This window comes from Acipenser ruthenus, chromosome 29, assembly GCF_902713425.1.
Source record: "Acipenser ruthenus chromosome 29, fAciRut3.2 maternal haplotype, whole genome shotgun sequence".
Lineage (NCBI taxonomy): Eukaryota > Metazoa > Chordata > Actinopteri > Acipenseriformes > Acipenseridae > Acipenser > Acipenser ruthenus.
Genome location: NC_081217.1, coordinates 19,694,659 through 19,709,860, shown reverse-complemented (window position 1 = coordinate 19,709,860; position 15,202 = coordinate 19,694,659). Strand labels below are relative to the sequence as shown.

The 15,202-nt window shown below is 38.8% G+C and overlaps 1 protein-coding gene across 2 annotated transcripts in view; it reads right to left on the bottom strand.

The window, feature by feature from the left end:
- Positions 1-11,351: 11,351 nt before the first annotated feature.
- The window catches only part of LOC117428113 (leucine-rich repeat-containing protein AAC1-like), an 11,547-nt gene continuing 7,696 nt past the window's right edge, over positions 11,352-15,202 (bottom strand). For both annotated transcript variants that reach the window (XM_059004340.1, XM_059004339.1), the window contains exons 3-6: positions 14,259-14,430; positions 13,787-13,893; positions 12,922-12,962; positions 11,352-11,987 (exon numbers count right to left, since the gene is read on the bottom strand). In XM_059004340.1, coding sequence (XP_058860323.1) covers positions 11,799-11,987; positions 12,922-12,962; positions 13,787-13,893; positions 14,259-14,430 — 509 coding nt within the window. In that variant the 3' untranslated portion in view covers positions 11,352-11,798. The remainder of the gene's footprint in view (positions 11,988-12,921; positions 12,963-13,786; positions 13,894-14,258; positions 14,431-15,202) is intronic.

Genomic DNA, 15,202 nt, shown 5'->3' with positions numbered 1-15,202 from the left:
GGGGGAAGACTATTTACTGATTCAAGTATATCCCTAGTGCTTTATGTCAGTGTCCTTTGGTTACGTACAGATGGGCAGAAATACCCATTTTTGTAATGCCTGAAGAACTGCATATAATTGACCATGCTTTCTTTGTGTTGAGAGACTGTGCTTCAGTAACTTTTACAAGTGCTTGTTTACACTTGCATGGGAGCAGTATGTTCATTTTATATGGCCTATGAAGGATTCATTAACATCAGAATACCTCTCTACAGGTCATCTCATTGCTCTATTCTCCTTCATTAGAGTTCACTGAAAGTAAAGAAAAGGGTATTATTATTATTATTATTATTATTATTATTATTATTATTATTATTATTATTATTATTATTATCGTAGTAGTACAGTATTAATATTGCATATCGTCATGAAAACTATGCTGGCTTCATAGCTAAATTGAAGTGCAAGTCATTATTTAGCAAGACAATATTGTAACTGGAAAGAAAGACAAGCAGAAAGACACACTTTTTAAAAAAAAAAATGCCTAAAGAAATAGAAAAATATATAACATACGTACTTGTCCATTTTTCCAAACAAAATATACAACTACAAACGTTAGTATGAACAGCAAAGCTGAACAGGAAAGGCCGATTATTTCCGCTGTGGAAAGCCTGCAGAAAAGAGAGAATGAGTTTATTTCCCTCTGCGTGCGTGACACACAGGGTGTTTTTGCATAAGTACAACAATGACCCAGTTGATTGTGTTTTATACAATTACTGTAAATTCTCGTGTGATTATTAGGTGTATACAGTGGTGCAAACTATTAGTTTTGTAAGCATCACAATACAAAACAAATCATTTGATAGTTCTGATCTTCGAAACCAATCACCGTAATGCAAGTTTTTGGTATGGGTGGTTCTCCCAGATTGTGAGATTTTGTATTTGGGCATCAAAAGAGAAAGCACAGTACGGCACGTGTGATTAAAGTCAGTAGAACAATTTCTATAAGATTTAGGCAGGAAAGGCTGGAATCATTTGTTTTGTTTCATGCGTTTGTCAAGAGGAGAGCTGGCTGTATCAGTGAATTCTAACAGCTCTGCTGTACCTGAACTGCTGGATGTGCTGAGGACGGGTTGTGGAGTTGGTTGTTGTGTTCCAGTTTGGTGTTGCTGGGGTAGTTGCAGAAATTATTGTTGAGTTAGTTGTCTCGGTGGTAGTTGTTATTAAAGGGGTAGTTGCTGTTGAGTTAGTTGCCTCGGTCGTAGTTGTTATTAAAGGGGTAGTTGTTGTTAAAGGGGTAGTTGTTGTTAAAGGGGTAGTTGTTGAGTTGGTTGTTTCTGGGGTAGTTGTTATTAAAGGGGTAGATGTTGTTAATGGGGTAGTTGTTAAAGGGGTAGTTGTTGCTAAAGGGGTAGTTGTTGTTAAAGAGTTAGTTGTTGTTAAAGGGGTAGTTATTAAAGGGGTAGTTGTTGTTAAAGAGGTAACTGTTGTTAAAGAGGTAGTTGTTATTAAAGGGGTAGTTGTTGTTAAAGGGGTAGTTGTTAAAGGGGTAGTTGTTGCGAAAGGGGTAGTTGTTGTTAAAGAGGTAGTTGTTAAAGGGGTAGTTGTTGCTAAAGGGGTAGTTGATATTAAAGGGGTAGTTGATATTAAAGGGGTAGTTGTTGTTAAAGGGGTAGTTGTTGCTAAAGGGGTAGTTGTTATTAAAGGGGTAGTTGTTGTTAAAGGGGTAGTTGTTAAAGGGGTAGTTGTTGCTAAAGGGCTAGTTGATATTAAAGGGGTAGTTGTTGTTAAAGGGGTAGTTGTTGCTAAAGGGGTAGTTGTTATTAAAGGGGTAGTTGTTGTTGAGTTAGTTGTTATTAAAGGGGTAGTTGTTGTTGAGTTAGTTGTCTCAGTGGTAGTTGTTATTAAAGGGGTAGTTGTTGTTGAAGAGGTAGTTGTTGTTGAAGGGGTAGTTGTTGTTAAAGTGGTAGTTGCTGTTAAAGGGGTAGTTGTTAAAGGGGTAGTTGTTGTTAAAGGGGTAGTTGTTAAAGAGGTAGTTGTTGTTAAAGAGGTAGTTGTTGTTAAAGGGGTAGTTGTTGTTAAAGGGGTAGTTGTTAAAGGGGTAGTTGTTGTTAAAGGGGTAGTTGATATTAAATGGGTAGTTGTTGCTAAAGGGGTAGTTGATGTTAAAGGGGTAGTTGTTAAAGGGGTAGTTGTTGCTAAAGGGGTAGTTGTTGTTAAAGAGTTAGTTGTTGTTAAAGGGGTAGTTGTTGTTAAAGGGGTAGTTGATATTAAAGGGGTAGTTGTTGTTAAAGAGGTAATTGTTGTTAAAGAGGTAGTTGTTATTAAAGGGGTAGTTGTTGTTAAAGGGGTAGTTGTTAAAGGGGTAGTTGTTGCTAAAGGGGTAGTTGTTGTTAAAGAGGTAGTTGTTAAAGGGGTAGTTGTTGCTAAAGGGGTAGTTGATATTAAAGGGGTAGTTGTTGTTAAAGGGGTAGTTGTTGCTAAAGGGGTAGTTGTTATTAAAGGGGTAGTTGTTGTTAAAGGGGTAGTTGTTAAAGGGGTAGTTGTTGCTAAAGGGGTAGTTGATATTAAAGGGGTAGTTGTTGTTAAAGGGGTAGTTGTTGCTAAAGGGGTAGTTGTTATTAAAGGGGTAGTTGTTGTTGAGTTAGTTGTCTCAGTGGTAGTTGTTATTAAAGGGGTAGTTGTTGTTGAGTTAGTTGTCTCAGTGGTAGTTGTTATTAAAGGGGTAGTTGTTATTAAAGGGGTAGTTGTTGTTAAAGGGGTAGTTGATATTAAAGGGGTAGTTGTTGTTAAAGGGGTAGTTGATATTAAAGGGGTAGTTGTTGTTGAGTTAGTTGTCTCGTTGGTAGTTGTTATTAAAGGGGTAGTTGTTGTTGAGTTAGTTGTCTCAGTGGTAGTTGTTATTAAAGGGGTAGTTGTTGTTAAAGGGGAAATTGTTGTTAAAGGGGTAGTTGTTGTTAAAGAGGTAGTTGTTGTTAAAGGGGTAGTTGATATTAAAGGGGTAGTTGTTGTTAAAGGGGTAGTTGATATTAAAGGGGTAGTTGTTGTTGAGTTAGTTGTCTCGTTGGTAGTTGTTATTAAAGGGGTAGTTGTTGTTGAGTTAGTTGTCTCAGTGGTAGTTGTTATTAAAGGGGTAGTTGTTGTTAATGGGGTAGTTGTTAAAGGGGTAGTTGATATTAAAGGGGTAGTTGTTGTTAAAGGGGTAGTTGTTGCTAAAGGGGTAGTTGTTATTAAAGGGGTAGTTGTTGTTGAGTTAGTTGTCTCAGTGGTAGTTGTTATTAAAGGGGTAGTTGTTGTTAAAGGGGAAATTGTTGTTAAAGGGGTAGTTGTTATTAAAGGGGTAGTTGTTGTTAAAGGGGAAATTGTTGTTAAAGGGGTAGTTGTTGTTAAAGAGGTAGTTGTTGTTAAAGGGGTAGTTGATATTAAAGGGGTAGTTGTTGTTAAAGGGGTAGTTGATATTAAAGGGGTAGTTGTTGTTGAGTTAGTTGTCTCGTTGGTAGTTGTTATTAAAGGGGTAGTTGTTGTTGAGTTAGTTGTCTCAGTGGTAGTTGTTATTAAAGGGGTAGTTGTTGTTAATGGGGTAGTTGTTAAAGGGGTAGTTGTTGATAAAGGGGTAGTTGTTGAGTTGGTTGTTTCTGGGGTAGTTGCTGTGAAAGGGGTAGTTGTTAAAGGGGTAGTTGTTGTTAAAGTGGTAGTTGTTGCTAAAGGGGTAGTTGTTGCTAAAGGGGTAGTTGATATTAAAGGGGTAGTTGTTGTTGAGTTAGTTGTCTCAGTGGTAGTTGTTATTAAAGGGGTAGTTGATAAAGGGGTAGTTGTTGCTAAAGGGGTAGTTGTTGTTAAAGAGGTAGTTGTTGTTAAAGGGGTAGTTGATATTAAAGGGGTAGTTGTTGTTAAAGGGGTAGTTGATATTAAAGGGGTAGTTGTTGTTGAGTTAGTTGTCTCAGTGGTAGTTGTTATTAAAGGGGTAGTTGTTGTTGAGTTAGTTGTCTCAGTGGTAGTTGTTATTAAAGGGGTAGTTGTTGTTAATGTGGTAGTTGTTAAAGGGGTAGTTGTTGAGTTGGTTGTTTCTGGGGTAGTTGCTGTTAATGGGGTAGTTGTTGTTAAAGGGGTAGTTGTTGATAAAGGGGTAATTGTTGAGTTGGTTGTTTCTGGGGTAGTTGCTGTGAAAGGGGTAGTTGTTAAAGGGGTAGTTGTTGTCAAAGTGGTAATTGTTGTTAAAGGGGCAGTTGGTGAGTTGCTTGTTTCTGGGGTAGTTGTTATTAAAGGGGTAGTTGTTGTTAAAGGGGTAGTTGTTGTTACTGGGGAGGTTGTTGTTAAAGGGGTAATTGTTGATGAAGGGGTAGTTGTTATTAATGGGATAGTTGTTATTAATGGGATAGTTGTTGTCGGGGTAGTTGTCTCGGTGGTAGTTGATATTAAAGGGGTAGTTGTTGTTGAGTTAGTTGTCTCAGTGGTAGTTGTTATTAAAGGGGTAGTTGTTGTTAAAGGGGAAATTGTTGTTAAAGGGGTAGTTGTTATTAAAGGGGTAGTTGTTGTTAAAGGGGAAATTGTTGTTAAAGGGGTAGTTGTTGTTAAAGAGGTAGTTGTTGTTAAAGGGGTAGTTGATATTAAAGGGGTAGTTGTTGTTAAAGGGGTAGTTGATATTAAAGGGGTAGTTGTTGTTGAGTTAGTTGTCTCGTTGGTAGTTGTTATTAAAGGGGTAGTTGTTGTTGAGTTAGTTGTCTCAGTGGTAGTTGTTATTAAAGGGGTAGTTGTTGTTAATGGGGTAGTTGTTAAAGGGGTAGTTGTTGATAAAGGGGTAGTTGTTGAGTTGGTTGTTTCTGGGGTAGTTGCTGTGAAAGGGGTATTTGTTAAAGGGGTAGTTGTTGTTAAAGTGGTAGTTGTTGCTAAAGGGGTAGTTGTTGCTAAAGGGGTAGTTGATATTAAAGGGGTAGTTGTTGTTGAGTTAGTTGTCTCAGTGGTAGTTGTTATTAAAGGGGTAGTTGTTGTTAAAGGGGAAATTGTTGTTAAAGGGGTAGTTGTTGTTAAAGAGGTAGTTGTTGTTAAAGGGGTAGTTGATATTAAAGGGGTAGTTGTTGTTAAAGGGGTAGTTGATATTAAAGGGGTAGTTGTTGTTGAGTTAGTTGTCTCAGTGGTAGTTGTTATTAAAGGGGTAGTTGTTGTTGAGTTAGTTGTCTCAGTGGTAGTTGTTATTAAAGGGGTAGTTGTTGTTAATGTGGTAGTTGTTAAAGGGGTAGTTGTTGAGTTGGTTGTTTCTGGGGTAGTTGCTGTTAATGGGGTAGTTGTTGTTAAAGGGGTAGTTGTTGATAAAGGGGTAGTTGTTGAGTTGGTTGTTTCTGGGGTAGTTGCTGTGAAAGGGGTAGTTGTTAAAGGGGTAGTTGTTGTCAAAGTGGTAATTGTTGTTAAAGGGGCAGTTGGTGAGTTGCTTGTTTCTGGGGTAGTTGTTATTAAAGGGGTAGTTGTTGTTAAAGGGGTAGTTGTTGTTACTGGGGAGGTTGTTGTTAAAGGGGTAATTGTTGATGAAGGGGTAGTTGTTATTAATGGGATAGTTGTTATTAATGGGATAGTTGTTGTCGGGGTAGTTGTCTCGGTGGTAGTTGATATTAAAGGGGTAGTTGTTGTTGAGTTAGTTGTCTCGTTGGTAGTTGTTATTAAAGGGGTAGTTGTTGTTGAGTTAGTTGTCTCGGTGGTAGTTGTTATTAAAGGGGTAGTTGTTGTTAAAGGGGTAGTTGTTGCTAAAGGGGTAGTTGTTATCAAAGGGGTAGTTGTTGTTGAGTTAGTTGTCTCAGTGGTAGTTGTTATTAAAGGGGTAGTTGTTGTTGAGTTAGTTGTCTCAGTGGTAGTTGTTATTAAAGGGGTAGTTGTTGTTAAAGGGGAAATTGTTGTTAAAGGGGTAGTTGTTGTTAAAGAGGTAGTTGTTGTTAAAGGGGTAGTTGATATTAAAGGGGTAGTTGTTGTTAAAGGGGTAGTTGATATTAAAGGGGTAGTTGTTGTTGAGTTAGTTGTCTCGTTGGTAGTTGTTATTAAAAGGGTAGTTGTTGTTGAGTTAGTTGTCTCAGTGGTAGTTGTTATTAAAGGGGTAGTTGTTGTTAATGGGGTAGTTGTTAAAGGGGTAGTTGTTGATAAAGGGGTAGTTGTTGAGTTGGTTGTTTCTGGGGTAGTTGCTGTGAAAGGGGTAGTTGTTAAAGGGGTAGTTGTTGTTAAAGTGGTAGTTGTTGCTAAAGGGGTAGTTGTTGCTAAAGGGGTAGTTGATATTAAAGAGGTAGTTGTTGTTGAGTTAGTTGTCTCAGTGGTAGTTGTTATTAAAGGGGTAGTTGTTAAAGGGGTAGTTGTTGCTAAAGGGGTAGTTGATATTAAAGGGGTAGTTGTTGTTGAGTTAGTTGTCTCGTTGGTAGTTGTTATTAAAGGGGTAGTTGTTAAAGGGGTAGTTGTTGCTAAAGGGGTAGTTGATATTAAAGGGGTAGTTGTTGTTGAGTTAGTTGTCTCGTTGGTAGTTGTTATTAAAGGTATTGCCATGTTCAGGGTAGTTGCTGTTGTGTTTGTCGGGTCCAGTACAGTTGTTGTTGTGGGAGGTATTGCCATGTTCAGGATAGTTGTTGTTGTGTTTGTCGGGTCCAGTACAGTTGTTGTTGTGGGAGGTATTGCCATGTTCAGGGTAGTTGCTGTTGTGTTTGTCGGGTCCAGTACAGTTGTTGTTGTGGGAGGTATTGCCATGTTCAGGGTAGTTGTTGTGTTCAGGATGTTTGTCATTCCTGGGGTAGCTGCCATGGTAGTTGCCATGGTCACAAATCTTGCAGTGTCTGGGATTGTTAAAGTTGTCGGGATGGTTCTAACTGCTGGCATGGTTGTCATTGCCAGAATAATTGTCATTGCCAGTATAGATGCCATAGTCGTAGCTGTCGCTGAGGTGACAAAACAAAAATGGCTAACTATTACTTTCATAAAGGTGCTATTCAGAAACCCCACAGGGTCTGCTTCTTCTTTTGAAGCCTCCCGTTTGATCAAAATGTACAGCTGATTGTACATTCACTTTTAAGATAGCAATCATGCAGACTACCAATTTCCACAGTATAAATATTGCAAAGTCTCTCTCCTTTTCAAAATGTACCTATTTTATTCACAGCACAGGAGCCACAGATTCCCCGTTGCCTACCTTGTTTAATGCCCTGACTTCTTATTTTCTTCTTCTCATGCTTTTTTCACTGTTAACTATTTTTGCCTTACCCGCTTAGAGCCCCCCTGTTTATACATTGCTCCTATCTATCCCTTGAATGTTGACACACTCACCCGTGTTCAGATCCGCGCCTTGCCTCTTCTCTTGCTTTGAAGTACGTGGCGTCCGTCCACCATGAAACAGAGTTGGTTTTATAAGAACAAACACCCTGACTCTCGTCTTCCTGTATCAGCTCCCTTCCCCTCCTCAGAATGACTGATTAGTTGGTTTGCAATGTTTGTCGTGACAATAGATAGTAGCGTTCAGTGTTGTATTTAATAATCTGGCTTTGACTGAGTTTCCTCGGAAGAATCGATTTTGTTTGATAACAGCAGTTTCTGTTTAGTTACTTATCTTTTGCGTTTAGTGCCTTTTCTTGGTATTTAAAGCCATACAAAGCTATATATCAGCAGTTTGCATGTTACGAAAGCATTGAAAAGAGTTGACCTATGGTCACATCACATCTTTCGCTTTTCATTGAGTGAGGTTAATGACAGTCACTTGAGTATTTATGTCTTTATTAACTACGAAACAGCGATAACAGTTTTCTTTTATTGCAGTTCTTTCAAACAGTTGGTTCCTTTTTCGATGGAAACTCAATGGCATTGTTTAAATGGTCAAAAGAAATAACAAATCAAGTCCAACACAGATGCCCTGTCTCCGTTTTTTTTTTCTTTTTTATAAATGTAGTCGTTGCCAATTATTTTTTAGTATTTTCTCCAATTTAGAATGGCCAATTATTTTTTTTAAGCTCAGTTGACCGCTACCACCCCTGCGCTGACTCGGGAGGGCAAAGACGAGCACACGAGTGTGCCGTCAGCCGACCGCTTTTTTTCACACTGCGGACTCACCATGCAGCCACCGAAGAGCTACAGCGTCGGAGGACAATGCAGCTCTCCGGCAGTTTACAGGCAAGCCCGCAGGCGCCCGGCCAGGTCGCTGGTGCGCGGTGAGCCGAGGACACCCTGGCCGACCTAAACCCTCCCTCTCCCGGCGCTCGGCCAATTGTGCGCCGCCTCCCCTGGGAGCTCCCGTCCACGGTCGGCTGTGGAATAGCCTGGACTTGAATTCTCGACATCCAGACTATAAAGCGCATCCTACACTACACGTAGAGCGCCTTACTGGATGCGCACTCGGGAGCCCCGTCTCCGTCTGTTTTAACCCGACCGACTCTTATCCCAAACCTTGTTCCCATCATACAATCAAACACACCTGCTGTTTTCAGGCAGGTGGAATGGGTGCAGTTTACATAAAGGTGGCGGAATAACTATTCAGTATTTAAATGAGAAACCTTTACGTTAATGACGCAAATGACGCAAGTTTTTACATTTCAGGATTTCAATCAATGGACAGGTGGGATTGAAATGTCGTAAAGGCGCGTCAGGAGATATGGAGAAACGAGAGAAGATGCATTTAATAAAACACAATAACAAAACAAGTACATCAGGACAACGAGAAACAAAGCAACGTTAGAGAGCTCCTATCTTAATGTTGCCAATGTTTTGTGTATGTACTGTATTTAATTGTAGTTTCATGTACCCGGTTATGGAGGATATTTTATGCCAAAATCAAAAAATAAATAAATACATGAATACATAAATGAATATAGAAATAAATAAATAAATAAATAAATAAATAAATAAATAAATAAATAAACATGTATTTATTTATCGGCCTATATTTGTTTATTTATTCGTTTATTTGTTTATTTTTTATTTTGGCATCAAATATCCTCCATATCCGGTTGCACGTTATGAAAATGAATAACTCTTGAGTATACAATAAGATGCCATAAACACCCGGTGCCAAAGAATGACAGAGCTGTACTTGCAACGCATGACTCCTCAGGGTGCTTGACTCTAAACCCTCTTTAACTTCGTCACATAAATACAACATCGTAGCGTTACCCCTTCGAGATATTCATAGCACTTGCTCTTCTGTAAGGTCCAAGTTGGTGGGGTCCCTTTGACGACACACGCTCGGGGTATACCTTCAGCGTCGCCTGTGATTCCTTACTGTCTCTTTCCACCTCTAAAATCGCAGCAATCTCTAGCAGCACATTGAGCTCCATCACCATGGTCATCAGAGTCACCGCACCCACATCAGAGCCTGATAATCCCATTATAGACGCAACCTATTTGAAATAGGTTCCCGTCTCCATTAGGATTCTAAAACAGGCGGAACCAGACTCAATCCGACCTTATCAACCCTTTAGATGTTTTGCACGGGGGGTATGTTAATTAGGTACGCACTTAATCTGCATACAATTTGTCATACTGTTGGAATTGGGTTTTTGTGACTGTTCTCATCCTTCCCGGCTGTCCTTTTTTTTTTTTTTTGCTCGGAACACGAAAAACAGTCGGAAAGTTAAAACCCCGCCACAAAAGCGCTCCCCGACGGTCAGAAAAGCTTTGATATGCAAGGCCAGAACATCTATTTTAATAATCTAAACAGCGCCATGTAAAATGTATAACCTAGATTTCCCTTCAAATTTATTTTATGGTGTCTAGTCAAAAACATGGGTAATTCCTGCAAAAACAGAAGGTCAATGACTTCAAATGAATCTACAACAGAGACTTAAAGTCACAATCAGGTTGCAAATGTGCAATTCAGTCCCCCATAGGGGGCCATTTAAATCATTTTCTTTGTCCATAGATGCTGTTCAAAGTGGTGCATGTTCTTGGTGCAGTTAATACTGGACAGATTGACAGCTGTCGAACGCACACATGTTGTGAGTGAGCAATGCCATTCAGTGTTGTAATGAGTCTCCCCCTTGTGGACGATAATAAGAAAAACAAGCAACCTGCAGATAAACTCAAGATTTTAAAATAGGCATTTTAATTCTCTGCTACAGAAAATAATAACATGATATCAAATTATATAAAATGTAACAAAAAAGAGACATTATAAAAGCACAGTTCATCCCAGTTCGAGCTGGGCTGCTGCTAATGGAAACGGAGGAGTCTGACTTCATCTTGGTTTCACACCCCAGTCCCAATGCGATGGAGATGAGGATCAAGCTGTTGTGCTGCAGTGTGTTAGTTACTCAATAGGGGGCGCTCTCTTGTCTCCCCCTAGATCATTGGGTGTTGTTCGAGGTTGCCTGGATCTTGAGGATGTAATATGAAAACATACTGGCATATATATATATATAGGAGGCTGTGTGGTCCAATGCTTAAAGAAAAGGGCTTGTAACCAGGAGGTCCCCGGTTCAAATCCCACCTCAACCACTGACTCATTGTGTGACCCTGAGCAAGTCACTTAACCTCCTTGTGCTCCGTCTTTCGGGTGAGACGTAGTTGTAAGTGACTCTGCAGCTGATGCATAGTTCACACACCCTAGTCTCTGTAAGTCGCCTTGGATAAAGGCGTCTGCTAAATAATGTCAATCTTTATCTTCCTTCTATGTGTGTATTCCATCCTGCCCCTGGCGATCTCTACTGCTGCCTTGAATGTTGACTCACCTGGCTGTAAATGAACTCTCAGCGCTTTTGATTACCTGATTAAAACCATGGATAATGACGCACTGCTATTTCCCTTTCTGTCATCCCTTGCGGAAGAACGATGAATCTTGCAGATTGTTTTGGTTCAACGGTTTTATATGCCGCTGGACCTCGTGCTTCCCTTTTCTGACGGGGCTCGTGTGAATAATCACTGAGATGAAAGGTACAGTGAGAGAGAGACTGGAGCAGTAGCCAACCCCAGAGACAGGAGGAAGAGTTCCTCCATTGTTTTACCCCATTAATTTGCCAGCCTGATCATTTGACATTACATCACTCCAAACAGTAACTTTGGCGCCCATAAATGTAGCTTCCTTGTCCCGCTTTTATTGTGTATTGCAGTGTACAGAAGAGATTGAACTCGGTTTGCAATGACAGCTTATAGAGGGTGTTTCTTTGTTAATGACACGCAATTGCGAATGCAAATACCTCTCTGGTGTTCTGGATATGTATCAGTGGCAGCTTAATGAGTACTGTCTCCCCCTTGTGGATGGCGTTGGAAAAACAAGCTTCCTCATTTGCAGACCAACCCAGAGATGTTTAATATACCTCAGAACATAAAGAAATATATATAATGACAAAAAAGTAATTGACTAACTGATGACTCACTATTTTAAAATTAAGTATTTCTAGATAGAGATCTGTGTACTGTTTTTTATATAGATAGATATCCTTCAAATTCAATTCAATTTCTGCAGTAATGATGACGTCACCACAACACATGTACAGTATTAAATCTTGCGCTTTTCATAGCTTATGTTGACAGTGTTGGTGAGCTGCAAATACTGAAATGAGACTAAAGCCATGCTACTGACCTTAAATATAAAAATTACAGTTAATAAAATAGACAATAGTTTAAGAGCGTCATTATTTCTTTACATGTGTCTTTATTCACCTTGGCCTACACGACTGCTTTAAAAACTACAATAATATAATAAATTAAAACAATTACAAAAAATAATATTAATAATAATACAAATACTCTACACTGTGATCCTATAGGGTGGAATAAAATATCTCACCTACAGAAACAGGCCTGTGTCAAGCAAGTGTGAGGAGAGATTGAACACATTACAACACGCAGCCATAAAGCGAGCCCGTAAAGGGTTAAAATGTTGCTTCTTTGGATTTATTTAACGCTATTTCTGCATATTCTGTGGTTTCTGATGGAATAGATTTTGGCTTCAGTCTTTTACTAGTTTGTATTTCAGCGTAGGTCACTTCTGGCTTGTTGTCTGGATTCTGGGTCACACAATCAATATTTGCGTACATATTGTCCTCCAGTTTCAAAGAACTCTGCAAGAAGAAAAACAGTTTCAATATTCACAGCTCTGGACAAAAGTTTTGCATCACCCTAGAGTTTTAGGATTGAGACATAATTAAAAAAAAAACTATGTGAACATAATTTAGATATTTTATTTAACATTGTGTAATCAAAGAAACTGCAAAATGATATTGCAAAAGCCATAACAGTAATACAGTATTTCATGTCAGATTTCGAAATGTCACACTTATCCATTTTTGTCAGTTTTTCTATAAAGTGGTATATAATTCAATATGTTAACATTGTTCAACAGGTTTCATTTGACTTGATGAAGCATTTTTTTTTTATTCTCTAGGGTGATGCAACACTGTTGGCCATGGCTGTAAGCAAACTGTACATGAAATTTAGAAAGTAAGTTTACCACGTCAATGATATGGTGTGTTGATGTGATAAACTTACTTTCTAATCACCCTGTAACCTGGACTCTCAGATTAGTTGCCTAATACAGAGTCCTTCTGTTACATAGTAATTAGCCCTCACGACTGTTAAAACGCTGAAACAGAATTGTGCCATACTCTTGAATAATTTCCACCTCTTGACTCTTTCCAGACATAGTTAATTGCCTCATTATGGTTCTTCCATCGACTGTGATGTCCAGACATAACCAAGCAGGTTCTTAGGCAATGTAACTTTTCAGAATGGATAATCGATTACACAACAGCCACATAACCGAGATCAGCCAACAGACCATAACCAAAGGTCAGGACAACAGTTCAAAAGATCCTGATGATATTTACAATGTGTAATGTTCAGTGGTGTACGTTTCGAAATCCAGCTGAAAACTTATCTTTGATAGGACAGCGTTACTAATACTGCAGGATTTTGAAAGCAGTGGTCTTTCAGTGGCACTACAAAATATCCTGCTTGTGTGTGTGAAGAATTGAGAACAATGTAATATCAGAATACCTTTCTATTGCTGTCTTGGATCGGTCCCTCTTCTGAATTTACTGAAAGTACAAAATACATATATAAACATTTTTAGTGATTTAAAAGAAATTTGGTGAGGTTTTACATGTCGTGAGCATGTTTCTAGTTTTATACTTTGATGATCATGGTGTGAAGCATGCCACAGGTAGAGCAAATGTGAGATACAGTCTCCTGTTGTTTTCAGGGCAGTAAAGTACGTAACTCACCTGCTGGCTCTATCTCATATCAAATATATTGAAAAACTATAAAGTTAAAAATCGTAAGTTTAGATGCAAAGGAATTTAAAAACAGATTTTGAAGCTCCAGATGCTTTTTACATTCGTAAGAAGATATTAAAGGATCAAAACATGATGCATGTAAACCTCACCTGTGACAGCATCAGAAAGGAGCTGTCACACTTTGGAACAATTCAGCAGTGGGACAGCAAGCTGCTGTTGTGTTTTTACTAATGCAATATCTGTAAATATATAGAAATTATATACTCAACTTCGCCTCGCAATCTGATTTTAATATGGGTTATATGGGAAAGACGGAGTCACTGAATTGTAAAGATGTTTTCCATGTGTAAGACAGATGATTTTATTTTTTGTGTTGAAGCGTCTGTTGAAGTTTTCTTAACAAGCATCCTTTGACAATTTAGTATAAGTTTTCTATACATTTACAGCCATATACCACAAAAGTAGTAGATTGTGGTTCGACTGCTGCATTTTTAATATGTAGATAGATATATCGAGACAGTGAGACATGGATAGGCATACGAGAGAGAGAGAGAGAGAGAGAGAGAGAGAGAGAGAGAGAGAGAGAGAGAGAGAGAGAGAGAATAATTACAAATAACGTGACGTACATTTCTTTTTTCGCTTCCTCTTGATGAAATATACAATCGCAGTCGCCAGCATGATAATCAACGCTGCACAGGAAAGTCCAATCACTATTTTATCCATTGTGGTTAACCTGCAACGACAAAGAAAAGAGTAGGTCAGATCATTAAGAATGGATAGCGTTATTCACAGTAGTATTATGCATACGCTTTTTTTGCTTCAGTGTTTTATCATTTTCCCTTTCATTTCACGTCTTAATTTTAACTTGTATTAAACCACGACAGGGATGCTGTTCCACGGTAATTGAGAACCAGAGGTCTATTTTAATGATCTAAACGGTGGCTGATCTAAATACCGTCACTCTTAATCAGTCCAGCTACCCGCACCCTCAAGGGGTTATTGATAAACCCACATATTAACTTAGATACGTTCAAGAGAAATACAGTGAAATGAGGTTTGCGAGGAAAAAATATTAAAACAATGCAGGAAATACTTTACCCGTAATTCTGTGCGTTGGCTGTGGTTGGAGGAGGGGTTGTCGGGATAGTTGTTGTGGTTGTCGCGATAGTTGTTGTGGTTGTCGGGATAGTTGTTGTGGTTGTCGGGATAGTCGTTGTGGTTGTCGCGATAGTTGTTGGGACAGTCGTTGTGGTTGTAGTCGTTGTTGTCTCTATGGTTATTCAAAAAAAAAGGTTTTTAGATACACTGCTGTGCAAAAGGGTTAGACATTTTGCACACTTTGGGGGTGGCGGTGGGTGGCTTCTACCACCATAGAATCAATCCGCTTTAATACTACCATAGAAACAACCCGCTTTAATACTACCATAGAATCAACCCACTTTAATACTACCATAGAATCAACCTGCTTTAATACTACCATAGAATCAACCCGCTTCAATACTACCATAGAAACAACCCGCTTTAATACTACCATAGAATCAACCCACTTTAATACTACCATAGAATCAACCTGCTTTAATACTACCATAGAAACAACCCGCTTTAATACTACCATAGAATCAACCCGCTTTAATACTACCATAGAATCAACCCGCTTTAATACTACCATAGAATCAACCCGCATTAATACTACCATAGAATCAACCCGCTTTAATACTACCATAGAATCAACCAGCTTTAATACTACCATAGAATCAACCCGCTTTAATACTACCATAGAATCAACCGGCATTAATACTACCATAGAATCAACCCGCTTTAATACTACCATAGAATCAACCCGCTTTAATACTACCATAGAATCAACCTGCTTTAATACTACCATAGAATCAACCTGCTTTAATACTACCATAGAATCAACCTGCATTAATACTACCATAGAATCAACCCGCTTTAATACTACCATAGAATCAACCCGCTGTAATACTACCATAGAATCAACCCGCTTTAATACTACCATAGAAACAACCTGCTTTAATACT